Source organism: Doryrhamphus excisus, chromosome 7, assembly GCF_030265055.1.
Source record: "Doryrhamphus excisus isolate RoL2022-K1 chromosome 7, RoL_Dexc_1.0, whole genome shotgun sequence".
NCBI classification, from domain to species: domain Eukaryota; kingdom Metazoa; phylum Chordata; class Actinopteri; order Syngnathiformes; family Syngnathidae; genus Doryrhamphus; species Doryrhamphus excisus.
In genome coordinates, this window is record NC_080472.1 from 14,876,534 (window position 1) to 14,894,352 (window position 17,819).

General features: G+C 40.7%; 1 protein-coding gene across 2 annotated transcripts in view; it reads left to right on the forward strand.

Annotated features, from left to right (window-relative positions):
* camk1da (calcium/calmodulin-dependent protein kinase 1Da) overlaps positions 1-17,819 on the forward strand; it is a 48,187-nt gene that overhangs the window by 20,308 nt on the left and 10,060 nt on the right. For both annotated transcript variants that reach the window (XM_058077366.1, XM_058077367.1), the window contains 5 exons: positions 4,613-4,744; positions 8,115-8,189; positions 15,195-15,333; positions 15,602-15,728; positions 17,656-17,731. In XM_058077366.1, the coding sequence (XP_057933349.1) occupies positions 4,613-4,744; positions 8,115-8,189; positions 15,195-15,333; positions 15,602-15,728; positions 17,656-17,731 (549 nt within the window). The remainder of the gene's footprint in view (positions 1-4,612; positions 4,745-8,114; positions 8,190-15,194; positions 15,334-15,601; positions 15,729-17,655; positions 17,732-17,819) is intronic.

Consider the following 17,819-nt stretch of genomic DNA (forward strand, 5'->3'; position numbering starts at 1 on the left):
CTTGTCAACCCTACAAGAAATGAAATTAAGTCATTCCAGAGTCCCACCGTCAGCACAATAGCAAGTATTTTAACATTTGAACATGCTATGTTGTTACAGGCACAATTTGGGAGAATTTGATGACTCCACAATTTTGGTTGAATGCATTAAATGAGAAGCACTGATATGTCAGTCTTCATGTTAAATGTGTCACTGTCACCTTGTCCTAGTCCTTCCTGCTCTATCTCTCTCTCTGTGTGTGTGTGTGTGCTTGATAGAGAATTGCACACACACTAACTGCAAATATATGCACTGATGGAGGCAGTGGAGCTCGACCGACACAATTACACAGGTTCATACAGGAGGAAATGCAGTTGTCGTTGCCGTGGGTAACTGCAGCGGGGACTGCCAGCTCATCAACCGCCAACACACAAACACACACATAAAGTACACTGGTGAGCATATTAGCTCACCTTCCAGATGTTGTACCATCCCATCTTCTTCCAATCAATCATTTCCCCGACAGGTCTATTATTATATGAATAGTAGGGGTTGGGCTGGGGGTAATTTTATGGATCTTACAATTTTCCTGCTCTTGTGGTCATGTGATGCTGCGAACTGTGTGTTTATGAGCCAGCGTTTTATATTGATTTACCTTCATTTACATTTTTAGTAGCACACATTCTGCCTCACCTTATCCCCTCTCTCTCTCTTCTGACCTTTTTCCCTCATTGCGGTGAGCTTGACATGATATTCAGCCGCAACGAGCGTTTTCATGTGAGGGCAAATGACATACAGTACATGATCATTTCCGTGGATGGTGACATCAGCGGTTATCCTTATTGACGGTTACCATGGTTGGTGGCCTTTACATGAAACAACAAGATCTTGTTAGACAGTCAGGTGATGCCGCTTTACCCTCCTAGCCAATCCATATGAGGCAATTGCATTATAGTTGCTTCATTCAATATTCAATATTTTGCAACTACTGTATTTACATCAGATCCCAGCCTTTCGAGTGTTTTCGTGACCACAGTTAATGGCATAAATTTCACAAGTAATGCCCATAATGATGCCCATAAAAGTTAGCCCTCCTGTTAGCTTGACTGATCAACATTTGCAATGAGAGTGACCGTTGTAATAATATTAGATTCAGCTTCAGAACCCTCTTTCTTCAATATGCCTCACAGACTTACTACTAAACACATGTATATATACTACATGCTTGGTTGAAGTCTGCATATGAATTTCATAGCAAATTAATGGGGAAAGTTTAACATTGTCTTATTGTTGTATGAGCAACAAGTGGTTGTTTTGTAAATATCACCTACTTTCGGCTCCATGTGCATGTTTGGGTGTGTTTGTTGTGATTTACAAGTGTATCTGAATGCAGTGGCAACGTTATGTGATGCACATGAATGCACCATTTTTGAAAAAGCTTGCGCAGCACTTACAGCAGTTTGCTAGTTTTGATCCTGCTTGTTGAGTATGACGTGTCCATTAACTGACTGGAATCTTTGGTGTCCCAATTGTCAACTTGATATCAAATATACCGATTACAGATACATTTCACAAATAAAAACTGCAAAATCCAAAATTGTGGATTTTAACAAAATAATACAGTCAACTAAAATAACATTTCCTAGAATCAACAAGTGATGAATAAATGTACAATCCAATTAAATAATGCTGTTAACTATACACTTTGGAAAGCTGCACATTTTGATGTTGCACAAACATCGCTCTAACAAAATAAAATCAAAAGCTCAAAATAAAGTTTGAAACTCTGGACAACTGTGATCAGTGAAATTATCAACTGAGCTCATTCAGCATATCGTCCATGAACGCAGCATGAATGAAAGATGTTTGATTAGACGTATGAAAGGAAAACACCCAATCCCCCTTAGCATAACCAGCACTTTCATTGCAAACTCCTTATATACAATTCAAAGGCGACACTTGGAAATAATTCCACACCCTGGACACACTGAGCTAGCAATTGTGGAGAAAGTCATCACTCATGCACTGAGACGTACTGACCCATGTTATTAATTTTATATTTAACAAAATATACAGACGGTTCATAAAAAAATGTGTCGCAGGCCAAATATGACACCCCTGATTGTAACAATGAAACAAGCATGCTTTCAGATGTACGGGCTAGTCCGCCAATATTGTTAACCTCAACAGTAGGCGATCTTGGGTTGCCATGGCAATGACAGAGATGCTATTCTCCAGCCAGTGTGTCTCATCAGTATGATTTAGATGCTGCTCTTTAAAAATGTAATACAAAAGTGGCTGCATATTGTTGCTTTGAATATGAGTGTCCAAACATTTACAATTCAGTTTCTTTGTGTTTACATGCATTGTGTTCATGTATTCCATACAGCCTGCTCTGGCTTTATAATAGATGCTCATTTATGTGCAAGTGTGTGCCTTTACAGCGCAAACACTACATCCCACGCGCTTGTTTTGTCTGGATTTGACGTCACCCAAAACCACAACAACCATTATCAGAGCAAGCAGGTGCAGTGTATGCATGTGTGTGTGTGTGTGTGTGTGTGTGTCTCAGTCCAAGGCTCATTACCAGGGGCAATCGGCAGCATGATCACTTGTCACGGTAAAAAATGTGCTGAACGTGAGGTGAGAGGCAAAGAGGCACGAGAGAGAAAAAGAGAGGAGGAGGTGAAGGTGAGATGAGAACGAGGTAGTCGCTGAGAAGTGTGAGAGAACAGAAGTGGTACAGGAAACCTTCTGTTTTCTCTCTCTGTGTGTGTGTGTGTGTGTGTGTGTGTGTGCTGAGGGAAGACTGTTGTTTTACTTAATAAAGGTGACACCAGAGAAGAAAGGAAGCTTCTCAATTGTGCTTGACTCTAATCAGTGTCTGGGCTTTTTGGGGCATACACACACACACACACACACACACTTGTCTCATTCATAACAGCACATTTCCGCTAAGCAAGGAGCGAAAAACACAACCAGCACGTATCTTCACACCCAAGTGAGAACAATAAATTAATGTGATTTCAGAGAATAGATGATGTCTTGAATGTTTATCAAGTGGTTTATACGACAATCGAATTTGTCTATGATGCCTGAATTTATGGTTTTGTCATTCACGATGATAACAACTATTATGTATCTTTTTTGACTGTGTAGGACAACAGATCTCCATCCATTTGAATGCATTTCTGATTAAGCGCTCCACTTCTCTTTGTCCAATAATGTATTTCACTGAGTGTTCCCAAACAGGAGACTTTAACGACTGTATAGGATTTTCAAGCTCCCAACTCCCGACAAACACCTCGTCTCCAACTTGTAATGTGTACCGAATGAGCAAAGTGGAAGGATTGCCATAAAGTAGGATTCAAGATTATAATTTTGTACTTATGGCATAGAAAACCTGTTTAAGGTCTTCTAAATATGTTTTTTTTATAATTAGAGCCCTCTAAACATGAAATAACACTCATATACTCACATTTGTGTTACCCATTACAGTACAGTAGTACTATAATAAGATTAAAGCAACTCCTATTTGTGTGTGTCACAGTAAATGCGTTCCCTAGCAGACCTTAGTGGCGGGTGGACAGATGTGTAGAGAACAGGAAGTGATGTCAGAGGTTCAGAGTTGAGTTTTAGCTTGCCTGCCTGTGCTATTATTATGATTATTGTGTTATTATTATTATTATTATTATTGTGCCTGTTGCAAGATAATTTGAACGTGCAATAAATGCCTTGTCTGGCAGTTTCTAGCTTGTATTTGTAAATGCATTATTTCGGCTAATATTTAAACAGTAAATACGAAACGGCAATCTTTAATTACTTTATGAAAAAACACGATACAGTGAGGGTGGGATGTTTGAATCGTGGTGTAGCAATTGTACCATTACACCCCTTGTGCATTTCTTGTTGTTTGTATGCATTTCCATACTTTATTAAGTGTCATCAGTCTTGTCATAAGGAGCAATAACAAATCCCATTCCAACATAAAGCCAACAATTTCATTAACGTGAATTGCTTGGGTAATGACATGATTGTAAATGTAAACCAAATAGTGCAAACTATAACAGCAACTGCGTCTGCTCCAGGCAGGCTCACTGATAAAATGAAGAGAGAAGAATTGAATATTGAGGCGTTCAGGATGGAAAGATGTGTACTTTGGTGGCAAATTAATAACATGGTGGAGTCAGCAACTTGGTCACAATGGACTCATTTTCATTCAGCAGCCTGCTTATTTTCTTGGTATAGCACACACTTCCCAGAACACACATTAAGACATGGCTGAATTTCAATTCCATTTCATTTGCTTTCGATATTTGTATCATGGATATTTCAAATTTGCGTCGGTGAGTTAAATGCCTCCAGTGAATCAGTAATTAAAATGCTAATTTCCTCCGTCAGAAGCCGTTCCACTCACTTTGTTCCTCCGGCCCAGTTTGACGAAAGTTTTGAGAACTGGCTGTCGATCACAGCTGTAACCGTGGTGACACTAAGCAAACCAATAAATTTTTTTCTGTATATTCAAATGTGTCCATTTAAATGAGTTAATGTTTATTGTGTGAATAATACTACTATTACAGGCCTTTGTAATAGTTTGGTGACCAAAATATTGAATCAGATGTTGTCTTCACAGAGGAGCCTTTTCCGAGGTGGTTCTAGCCCAGGAGAAGCTGACGGGTCGGATGTTTGCGGTGAAGTGCATCCCAAAAAAGGCTCTGAAGGGGAAAGAGAGCAGCATTGAGAATGAGATTGCCGTGCTGAGGAAGTGAGTGCTGCAACACACACAACTGTGAGCCATCTAATTCATGGTTACTTGGCATGGCAACTGTGACTCCCTATGGATCTTTGCCATGCACCATAAGTCCCTCCATCCACCACCCCTGGGTCACAATCCACATCTTCCCTCATTTGTCCCAATATACATCATGACTAAAACATCTATCAAAAAAAATGACATGACGCTGTGCTCTGTAAAAGCTTTTTATGGAACATTATGTACGGACATGCTTCAAAAGCAGTGTCTAACCTTTTTTCCACATAGGGCCACATACTGAAACATCACTATACAATACAAAAAACAATATAAACATGTCATCATTGAGTTTTCTTTCTATTTGGATTATATTTTTGTGGTGTATCACTATATGACAATATAAAACGATATAAGTCTTCTATAAAAAGCTACAAACCTTAAGCCAACCTTTACTTTGAAAATAGCCATTTTACACCCTTGCCCACTAAAGAAAAAGAGCCTGGAGCCACAAAACATTAAAAGAAGGTCTCCTAAAGTCTGAGAAGAGAATAGAAGAATGTGTAAGGGATGCCAACTAGTAGGGTTTTAATTTTTTTTTAATTATCTGTAATTTATTTTATAGAAATATCAAATAGCTCTGTGAGAGAGAACTGAATAGCATCCTGTTGGCTCATCCTCGTGCTCATCCAATCAGCAGTCAGAACTCAGCCAGGATGCGTTCAAGGTCTCACACAAAGTTGTTTTTGTTTTAACTCATTACAAAACATGCATTTTTCCCACTCGGGTGTTGCAAAGGGAGCCACAACAAAGAAGCTGAAGGGCCACATGTGGCTCTGGAGCCATGGGTTGCTGATCCCTGCCTTAAGCCATACAACGAAATGCACTTGTCTCAAATTGTAAAGCACTTTTATTCATTGGTAACAAATTGGCGAGCTTTTTGACTGGATTTAGATTGGTGAGGCATTTGGGGGGCGAGAACTTGGCAGGGTGTGTGATATGATCATCAAGATTTGGGGTATCGCCACAATATGGATTTGGGAGCATGCAGACACGATGTGGCAATCTTAGTGCAGGAGGAACTTTTCTTGTGTGCGGGGCTGCTTACAATATGTGACATTTGTGACGCCTGCAACCACCATAACTCCACAATGGGTGCACGTCAGTCTCGGCACTTCCCCAGTTTGGCTGTCCAATGAGAGAGTACAACTCACGTGGACCGTGACGAGTGAGCATTTGCGCCACCCTTGAAACACGCGTTGTGCACACTGATTTAAGCAGTGGTTCCAAACTGACGGACGAGTGCATCCAGCATTTGGTCTCCTCTCCGGACACAGTAGAGGGAGTTGGCTGCATCTGCGGTTCAGAAGGCAGGCAAAACTGCGTTTCATTCAGGTTTTCAGTTCATAATGTGAGAAGACTAGAAATAAATGCATTGTGGATACCAGCATGTTGTTATTGTTCTGGTAAAACAAGCATATTGGCTTGAAATAAGCTATGAAAATAAAAATGTGCTTCTCCTGGCCATTTTCACCCAAAGCAGGGCTCGACAGTAACAATGTACCGATGGCCCGGGGCAAGTTAAAACAAAATTTGGGCAAGTAAATCCAATCAGTGATATTCCCGTCGGGCCAAGAGTTTTTTTTAAAAGTGGTTCTTGTTGGGTGTTGGTAAAACACAGACGCGTAATTCCGGTGGTAATTTACAAAAAAAAACTTTGCAAATCTTGAAATGGACCAATCAGAATCGTTTATTTAGATCGCGGTCCGTAGTCCACAGTCCGCGTTATACCCACACCCGTTCTTGTTCGCGATCAACCAATCAGCGATCGTTTGACTATGAAAACATCTAGCATGGCGTCCCTGCCAACATCGTCTAATTCTTGAACAACTTCTGAAAGAAAACAGCAAAAAGTGATGAACCAGTGCCTCCTAAACAAGTATTTTATTAGCGGCAGCAAATCAAATGATGGCACAGGTGAGTGAATCACATTGCTGTGACAATTTGAAGTGGTCACAATGAAACACCACCGATTAGATCCAATACCAAGTGCTGATTTTGCACAAGCTACAAAATCTAGCGCTTCCATTTCTGTGTATTTTTCTCACCTTTATTTTTAAATTATTGTTTGACCATTGAGCATTTTTTTCTGGATTAAAAACACTTTACTAGTACACAAATGTGTCTATTCAATAATGTTTCATTGTGGTACACAACTTATAAATATCACTGCTTACTACGACTACCATGTGTAAGGTAGTATGGCATGCCATGTTAACATACGTTTCAGACATTCCTCCAAATACAATGCATCAGTACTATTATCTGGTGAATTATCAGCATATTCGGGCAAGTTCGGGCAAGTAGTTCTCACCTTAAGGATTCCCCATGGGCAAGTAATTTTTGTTTTTAATGTAGAGCCCTGCAAAGTATAGCCAGTAGTACATTTAAACATTTGCAACTGCATGTATGTGATCGGCCAATTTCACTCATGGAGATATGCCCCAAAACACTGTAATTCATCCGATAAATAAACGTATTATATTATGAGGTGAGCCTCACTCTGCTGCACTTTGAAAACCCCTGTAATAGAAACAAATCTTTCTGACTAAAATTTTGAATCACACTTGTTTTTTTTTAGAATCAAACAAGTCTTAGATGCCTTTTGCACATGGTTCCCATTCACAAATCTACAACACAAGTCCTTGAATCAATACCCACTCATGTCACGTCTGAGAGGGCTTTTCCAAATGCACTGTGGCTGTTTGCTGTCATTATCCTGTGGGCAGCCCTTCAATACATACACAGAGACACACACACACACACACTGTATTTACTCCTTTGTCTACACGTCTAAGAATTACTGACATCACGGCGCTGCGGGCTGCCAATGCAGCAATCATACGCTCGTAATGACTCTTAGATACTTACCTGGGCACCTATTGGGAATGCCTTTGCCTTTGTGTGTGGGAAGGCAAGACCCTGTGGGAATTACCTGTGCTCCCAAAGTACAGTAAATCAGTTGTGTCAGATGTATTAGGATAACAAATGCACACATCTACACAATCAGGCTTACCTTTACGGGCAAACATGGCCTCTTGTGATGCTGTAACCATGGAGAAATCAGCAGAGATGTGGCAGACAATAGCGACGGATATACAATGGGGGGGGGGGGGGGCGGGCATAATGAAGCGCAGCCAGGAGCCTCAGTCTGTGCCAATGAGGCGACTTTGCCATGGAGAAATAAAGCCTGAATGACTGTATTTTATGTGTATTAATACAGCACTATCTTAATGGGAAACATTATTGCCTCATTAGAGAGATTACTCATTTAGTTGACAATATGAATATAGACGCTGAATAACAAATTGCTTTGTCTTTGCAGGATTAAACATGAAAATATTGTGGCGCTAGAGGATATCTACGAGAGTCCGGATCACCTCTATCTCATCATGCAGCTGTGAGTTGATGTTGGATTGACGTGAATATAAATATGGTTATGGTTGTTGGTTTATTTGTGTCAAACACACTCAACATGCAACACAGTAAGTCGTACATGGCAGCTTTTCATCAAGAAGCAACACATACACGAAAAGCTGGCTTGTTCTCTCACGTGCAATACACAAATGTCAGCGTTAGAGCCAAGCTGGATGGCCTGTGGTTCACCCATAGGTGGCCTCCTGACCTCCTTGAAGGCTTACATAAGAAGAAAAGTTGGACTGGCACTTGCTGTGGAAACATTTCAGCAAAACAAGTGCAGTGGAAGCCAAGGTGGATGATTACACAACAGTGATGTTATTTGTAGCTCCTCGGCAACAGATTATCACAGATGTTGGTATAGGTACTTACTTCTGTTTGGATTCATTTTAAAAGCCGTTGTGGGATGCATTTTAGGAATTGTGTGCACCGGCGCTGTCATTGAAATGTTTTTTTGTTCACTATTGATAGAGGTAAAACAGGATGCTGTACTTCAGATCCTCCAGTTGACTTCACTGAAAGCCCTTAGTGGGATTAGACTTTCCTCTTTTCATTAGCCAATTAACAGAGTACCTCTGTTTGCTGCCTGTCTTTTCCTAGAAACCTCCAATAGACTTTTACAACTTAAGCTTGTCATCTCTTTAACTCTAGGTTTCCATTTGGTACACATGCCTTTCTATTATCAGTGGCCTTTTGAGGGGTAGAGTCAGTAGCCACGTGTACATGGACCCAAATATTCCAATTGCATCCGGTTTATTTGCTCAAACGGAAAGAATTGAACCTTTGTATAAACCTCATTCCAAAAGAATAGTGCCAATCCGAATGAACATATAATCGGATTCACGGGGTGGAATATTCCTTTCCCCAATCCTATTGAGGTATCTTGTACCCACTCAAATGGAAAGTTGTCAGGATGTGTTCTTCTTTGTCATGTTTTTACCGCCATCTGTGGAACAGAATCTAAACCCTTCAATACTTTATTCACAAGTCCAGTTTTTATTTAAAAAGAACATATATATCGATATAAAGCATGTATATAAAATTGTAAACTATTAGCAAGAGTGAATTGGATCTTTTCCTGTTTAAATTTTATCTTGGGCGCGTTCTTTCAGCACATTCTCAGATTTGACGTAACACGCAACTTGAGATGTTCTTCAGTTTTAAAAATGGAGGCGAGCAATCGGCACTGAACTGCTGCGGAAAGTTTGTTTTTGATCCAAACTAAATTTCAAGACTGGACGAACAAAAAACTCACAATACAGAGTTATTCCAATAAGTGAAAGAAAAACTCGGGGAAGCTCGTGCGGGGAAGCACGTGATGTTGATGTTTACGATTTACTGCGCATGCCCCATTGACTATTCTGTTTGATTATAGCGGCGCATGTAGACAGGAGATTGGAATATTCCTTTCCATATTTGCAGAAAGGTCATTCAGAAAGAGGAGAAACTCCTCATGTAAACATGGCTAGTGAAATGGTTTGAAATGAGCTAAGACGTTCTTTCAATAGACCGAACCACTGCTTCGTTGTCCATGTGTATCTCTATCAGCACACACTAATAAATGATGCTTTAGATATAACACTTTAACCCAACAGAAGGGTTACTATAGCACCAGCCCAACGTAAGGTCTTTTGACCCAGCATGCTGGGTTGGTCTATTTTAACCCAGCAGATGAGTTACAATGCTGGGTTGTTTTAACTACAATATTGGCTAGATATTCCACCCAAATGCTGGGTCAAAGTATTTATAATTCTTGGTTGTTTCAACTCCGTGTATTGTTATAGTATTCCCAAATGCTGGGTCAAAATAATTATAATTCTTTGTTCTTTCAACTATGTATATTGGTTACGTATTCTACCCAAGTGCTGTATTGAATGAATTCCTATTCTGTGTAGTTTCAACCATATTATGTACTCCACCCAGATGCTAGGTCAAATTACCCCAAAAATGCATTTCTCACCTTTATTTCACCATCTGCCTTCATTTTTTCCTGCCGTTTTTTTCTCCTCGCTTTCACACCTCATTTCCGTCACCATCATCTCTTGCCCTCCACCTGCTCACTTGGAATTTAGTTTGCTTGCTGTTTTTTTCCATCTGTTCATGGGTCAGCACACCACACTAGCCAGAGCTACGTACAAGGTCGAATGGAACAGTGAATGTAAGGGCGGATCGACCCACAAATATCATCGCAAACATTTTGAGCACGGAAGTTGAACTTCACCGGTTGTGAGCCACAGCGGGGGATTTGTGAATGGGAGATTTTGCACTCAGCAGCATCTTTCTGACTTTGGGGGGGTGTTGCCACATGGGCGACATCGCTCCTGCTACTTCGTTAGCACATGCTGTCGTTGTGAGCGTATTGAGTCTGCATGATGTTCTAGAGTCTGCATGATATTCCAGAGTCTGGAACGGACTGCTTGTAGCATCATTTTGTCATAAGCATCATAAGCTTTGATGACTATTAGTGCTGTAATGTAGTATTTAACAGCATATTTTTGTTTCACCCAGGCAGTTAGTTCTGCCAAATCAAATGATGAAAGCACATTTCTTTGAATGCCCGTCTTAACTCCTAACGAGATGATCTCATCTTGATCAGATGGAGTAAAGCCAAATTCTCATGGAACACACTTCTCATCTTGCGCTCTGGTCAAGCAGCAAAATAAGAAAACAAAATCAAATCAAATCCCATTTGATCTGGCCTTTGTGCTGCAGGCTGCACTCGGCTGTAGCGCCGCCGCAACCCAGCATATTTGATGTGCCATAAAGCATTTGTGTTATTATTTTAGACTGACAGTAAACTCTTAAATTCAAGCCTATACACCAGCAGCCCTTTTCCAAACGTATTACAGAAAGGAAAGTCATCCAATTTGTCATAAATGTGCACATGTATTTCGACTTTAAAATTCCAGCCGGCACCAAGGAGTTGTTTTATGTTTTACACAGAGTTGTAGCACAGCAGATCAATGCAGCGTGACAGCGTTTGCTTTGTTCCCCACTCGGCTTATGTAAGCTGTGACACCGCAGGGAAGCAATCAGTCCATGCTGCTATGAAAATTGATGCCATTGAGTGCGGTGGGGGCTACTGATGTCGTTTGTGTGATGAATTACTTTATATGGAAATCATAACAAAAACGGCACACAAATTGTCTTCCAAACATATCAAATTTTATTCGAAAAATGTCAAATCCTCATAGCTATGACTATATGGTTGTATTGTAGGCTTGTTCCGAAATAATGTTGCTGTCAAAATTGCTCTTAATATGTCAAGCAATAGATTCAAATGAAATGTGGTAACTAAATGTGTATATCATTTGGGATAAGTGAGCTATTAGGTTTTACAAGCAAAACACTTGTCAAACCAGAGAGCTCCAATGTTGAGCTCTTACTGCCCTTAGCCCAGGGGTGGGCATACTTTTTGACTCGCGGGCCGCATTGATATAACAAAATTTCCGGGGGGGGCAGACTATATATTTTACATGTAACAGTCCACCTGGTATTATTGTATCTGTAAAATTGTCATGCAATCTGCTATTATTATTTATTATTTTATATTTATATTTAAATATTTAAAAATAATAAAATATTATATTTAAAATAAAATAAAAATAATAATTATTATATTATTATTATGTAAAATATGCACATTTACAATATTATTATATATAATTAATATAATAATTAGCATTAATATAATAAATATAATAATCATAATAGTTATAATAATAATATAATAATTATTATTTTTATTATTATTATGTGCTTGAGTCTCTTTTTTCAGGAGCACTTTGTAAACAACAGACCATGTCAAACAACGAAATTGATACAATTGATACAAAAGGTTGGCTCAGGCCATGATGCCAGGTTGTATGTTGAGTTTAAATTAAATACTTTTGAAAGATTGGGCGGGCCGTATTCAAACACTTGGCGGGCCGGATGTGGCCCCCGGGCCGTAGTTTGCCCGCCCCTGCCTTAGCCCATAGGCAGCATATTTACACAATGTCTATGATATGATGCTCTGATGTCATATGAATAATTGGTATTTTTCGCTCAGTGACAGAATCCTTCTCAGCATGTCAGCAATAAGAGCATCGGGGGATTATCAACACCTCATTGGGAAAAAGTCATACTTTCCAGTCGACAGCATTCAATTTATCTTAATATCAAATCAAATGAAGTCAGAATAAATACCCCAATAAAATCTGTCTGACTCTCAGTCCTAATCAGGTTATCGTTTCACAGGTTAGGAGTTCATAACAATAATTGTAATCATAGTTTGTGCACTGACTGAATATTATCTGGAGCCTGTGTGAACAAAGAAGGTTTGTGGTTCATCACTGCAGCTGCACAATTATTGTGCTCAATAATGTGCATCTTTTACGCTTGTGTGTGTGTTTAGAAGCTTTTGTTCAGGCATTACTTCTTTTAATTGTGCAAGGTGTATCTGTGTCAATGGTCCTTCACTCTTTTGTGCACACAGGCTTACATAACAAGGCGTCCATCTTGAGATGATTGCCCCTTATTATTCATCAACATGAGAGCAGGGAAACAGCCTCTTAAATGACTACACTCGTACATGCTAACATTTAATGACACAGCGTCACCGTCACTGTGAGAATTCCCTGCTTTAAACCAGGGGGGGGGAAAAATCAGTCCACATTGTGGGCACGGCGTTCTGACAAGGAAAATCCAAAAGTGAAAGCAATTTCCCCAGATGAAATAGATGAAGACAAAAGAGGAAGGCTCCTTTTTGTAGGGTACAAAAGTGATGAAACTTGCCTTGAAATCACTTGGGGGCTCCAGACTAAATAAAAATTTAGAGGTAAACACCGCTGCACGGTGAAGAGGGGTTGGCATGCAGGCCACACAGCAAGGAGACCTGGGTTCGATTCCCCCCTCGTGCATCTGTGTGTGGAGTTTGCGTGTCCCCGTATGTGGGTTTTCTCCGGGTACTCTGGTTTCCTCCCACATTCCAAAAACATTCATTCAATTTCTACCACTTATCCTCACGAGGGTCGCGGGGGTGCTGGAGCCTATCCCAGCTGTCTTCGGGCGAGAGGTGGGGTACACCCTGGACTGTTCGCCAGCCAATCACGGGGCACATATAGACAAACAACCATTCACACTCACATTCATACCTATGGACAATTTGGAGTTGCCAATTAACCTAGCATGTTTTTGGAATGTGGGAGGAAACCGGAGTACCCGGAGAAAACCCACGCATGCACAGGGAGAACATGCAAACTCCACACAGAGATGGCTGAGTGTGGAATTGAACTCTTAGCTGTGAGTTCTGCATGCTAACCACTCATCCGCCGTGCAGCCATTCCAAAAACATGCCAGGTTAATGTGAGTGTGGTGTGAATGGTTGTTTGTCTATATGTTCCCTGCGATTGGCTGGCGACCAGTCCAGAGTCTACCCCTCCTCTCGCCCAAAGACAGCTGGGATAGGCTCCAGTATGCCGAAGACCCTCGTGAGGATAAGCGGTACAGAAAATGGATGGATGGCGGTATACACCGGCATTGACTTGCAAAGTAAACATTCATGTTCCCTCTCTGTTTTACTGCATTAGTGATCAAAAGTATTAACTCCTATTCCAACAAAAACCAACAGAAAAATATTCAATAATATACGAATATGTGATACAGTCACACATGTGAGGTTATACTCTGGGGAAAAAAAGCAGTTTTTAAGGTGAAATATAAAGGTAAACACAAAACCGCTCAGTCCTACCCTGCGCTCCAAAGGGTGCAGAGCGTTTTTGGTCACAGACTAGAATCTCAGTCTCTCTGTGTTTGTCGGCTTGCGATGGCCCTGCTCTTGTATGTGTATTGTGTGGGTTTTCCTGTGGGATGACCATGCTCTCCTTATGCAAACATTAAGGCAGCCATGCAGTTATGTGGCGGTGCATCCAAGAGCATATGCATGTGTGTGCACGAACCGCTATGTTTGTATTTAGCCCGTGACTGCCTCTGAAGCCAAATAAGTCTCCTTAAGGCTTCTTTGAAGAGAGGATTAGCAATTAATGAAAAAACAAGTTAGGTGTTTAACAAGCACTAATCTGATCTGTCACTTTGGCAACACGCCGCAAATATATCAGCCTCTTGCCACCGCATATGTGTGTGTACGTGTTTGCCCTTGTGTGTCAGCGGTGATTGTGCACATTAATGCTTGCATGTGTCTTTCATTATTATGGTTTAAATTTCACCTTGCTGCATGGCCAAGTGGTTAGCATGCAGGCCTCAGGAGACCCGAGTTCAATTCCACTCTCGGCCATCTCTGTGTGAAATTTGCATATTCTCCCATGCATGCGTGGGTTTTCTCCGGGTACTCCGGTTTCCTCCAAAAACATGCTAGATTAATTGGCGACTCCAAATTGTCCATAGGTATGAATGTGTGTGTGAATGGTTGTTTGTCTATACTATGTGCCCTGTGATTGGCTGGCGACCAGTCCAGGGTGTACCGTGCCTCTCGCCCGAAGACAGCTGGGATAGGCTCCAGCACATCCTCGACCCTCGTGAGGATAAGCGGTAGAAAATGAATGAATGAAATTGCACCTTTTTGTGTCCGAGTTTTCCAGAAGGGGGTGCTATGCGCCTGCACTATGTTTCCCAACTGTATAGTAGGGCTAAATTTAGTTTAATTGTTTAGGAGGCCACTTTTTCTAGAAACAAAATACATCTTCCTTCACTACTATTATTATTTTTGAGAATAATAATGGCGTAACATTTATCTTAACTACCACAAGGTAGTTAAAGCGAGTCAAAGATCCTCTGACAGGAGTGCTTTGCATTTTTTTATGGACATACTATTCCAAAAACACTAAGTCACAAAATGCCTATTCTGCCTATTTACAATATCATTCTCCAAGGTGTCTTTAGTTGCCTTACATTTTGAGGTGGTCTTGTGGCATCACAGTATTTTGCATTTTTCCCTGAAAGAAACAACCAATTCATCTTTTACATGTTCATGTATGCTTTCATTCTGCAGGGTGTCAGGCGGCGAGCTTTTTGACCGAATTGTTGAAAAAGGCTTCTACACAGAGAAAGACGCCAGCACGCTCATCCGACAAGTACTGGATGCAGTGGACTACCTGCACAACATGGGCATCGTACACCGAGACCTGAAGGTATCATGCACAGACATCTTCCTGCTCATCCTTACACACAAACGCACACCTCTTATCACCTCTTAAATGCTGTATGTGCCTACTTGACAGCTAGTGATTTACTGCAGCAATAAGGGCAGCGGCTCACCACATGTTGGGTCAGGGCAGCGCGTTCTGCTTTATTAGTCTGACAAAGCTTTTAGTGTGTCTTCAATTATCTTTAAGTGTGTTATGTATCTACTGTCAAATTCACCGTCCAACATGTCTGCATATCTTATTTCTCCTGAAGCCAGAGAACCTGCTGTATTTTAATCCCAACGATGGTTCGAAGATCATGATCAGCGACTTTGGCCTTTCCAAGATGGAGGGAAGCGGTAATGTCATGTCCACTGCATGTGGAACACCGGGATATGTTGGTAGGTTATTCTTCCATTATTAATGGTTATTTATTTGCATATATAGGGGCTTTCCCATGCATGAAAAGATCACAGATCGTCACAAAATTTGGTCTCAAAAACCCATAATTTGTCCGTTTTGGTTTGGACCTGCCATTTTGGGCGAAAACCAGGTGTTGTGCTTTGACAAACTCCTCCGACAGTGACTTTGACCAAATTAACATGAAAGTCCTGTACTACGAAGCAGGATTTCTCCTTATCCTGAATGCATTTGAGGATAAAGTCCACATATGTCGTACTATGATGCTGGTTCACTTACAAAATAAGAGCCGATAAGCGATTAGAGCCTATAAAATTCCCACTCAGTGACCAATCAGTTCCATTTTGTCACATCATCCACCCATCAATCCATTGCATACAATCTGGACTGGTGGCCAGCCAATCACAGGGCACATATAAACAAACAACCATTCACACTCACATTCATACCTATGGACAATTTGGAGTGCAGAGACAACATGCAAACTCCACACAGAGAATCAAACCCACTTCTTCTCCATTTCCTGACCGTGTGACCTACGTGCTAAGCACTCACATCATGTTTGTGCAAATGTGTGATAAATTAACATAGTTGTGGTTCTTGGGATCGCCACCTAGCAGTCATGAAAAATTCAATGAGCCCATCTTGTTTTCGCCTGACACCATTTATGCAGGCTGGGTCATATTTGTGTGTGTTCATGCATGCTTACTCACTTATAGTATTAATCATTAATCAGCCTTGACAGACCCATTTTCCTCCTCCCTTCTTCATCAACTGTATGTGTGTAATGCGTGTGCATCTGCACATGAATGTGTTGTGATAAAAAACAGGCACACTGTTCAACTTTCTGACAATGTCAGAACTCTTGCATCAACAAGATAATGTAATGACTGCATGTTAACGCCATTTTAAACTCACATCTGATTTTAAAAATAGCTCAAGAATGTAGGCTTGCACACAAAAATGACTTCATGTGCTTTAAAGTCAGAATTTGATTTGACTTTAAATGGTCAGAAGTACTCTTAAATATTTTTTTTCCTCCTTTTGTTTCAATCATTCTTCATCCAACTAATTTGGGCCTCAAGCCCACCTTGGCCTCCTGCACGGGTTTACTTGGTCCTGTGCTTTTAAATATTATTACAACTACAATTCTCCAATTGAAAGCCAAATATGAAGGAGATGCACACAATGCTTAATGATGGAGCCAATGCTGAGCTAATGTGTTTCCATCAAAACTTTAACTCACTCCATTTTAACTTAGTAGTGATACACTAAATAAGGACATGGACATGCACTAAGCCCCATCCTCCCTCCCTGTCTTTACATGCAATGCTGCAACTCCATGTATACTGACGTACACTAACTCTAAACCCAATTAGGCTAATCTTACGTTCTAAAGGAACCAGACGTAATGACCTCAGTGTACAAAGATGTTGGAACCCATCAAAAGCAGAACACAGTCACACCATTACAATGACTCACTATAAACAAACTCAAGTGCTGTCTGATTCAGCACACATGTGCAAACTTTGTATTTTGACCCATATGAGTACTTTTTTTCTGCATATCTGCACACCAAATTGTCTGCTCTTGTGCATAATATGCAAGGTAAGAGTAGCAGGTCTCTTTCTGTTGTCATGGAAAATAGTTTTCATTTTACATCTGATAGTTGAGAAATGTTTCCCTTTCCCACCATAATGGAGAGTATAAAGCAGCTGCAATTTCACTTGAATAAAAATCACCCTGCTACATAAACACAGCCTCAAGCTGACAGGAATGTAAACTACTATTACAAGACCAAGCCCTGCTTTAACGGTGCATAAACGACCGCACAGCTCCTGTAAAAGAGTTTCATCAGTAATTAAGAGGCTTTAAGAAGCTCATGAATGTTGTCTCCCTCTGTTTTAGCACCGGAAGTTCTTGCCCAGAAGCCATACAGCAAAGCGGTGGACTGCTGGTCCATTGGAGTGATTGCCTATATTCTGTAAGTGCGACATTATCTCCAAAACATTGATTTGAGCAGCATGGGGTGGTCACATACATTCATACGTACTTCCTCCAAAAGATCTACT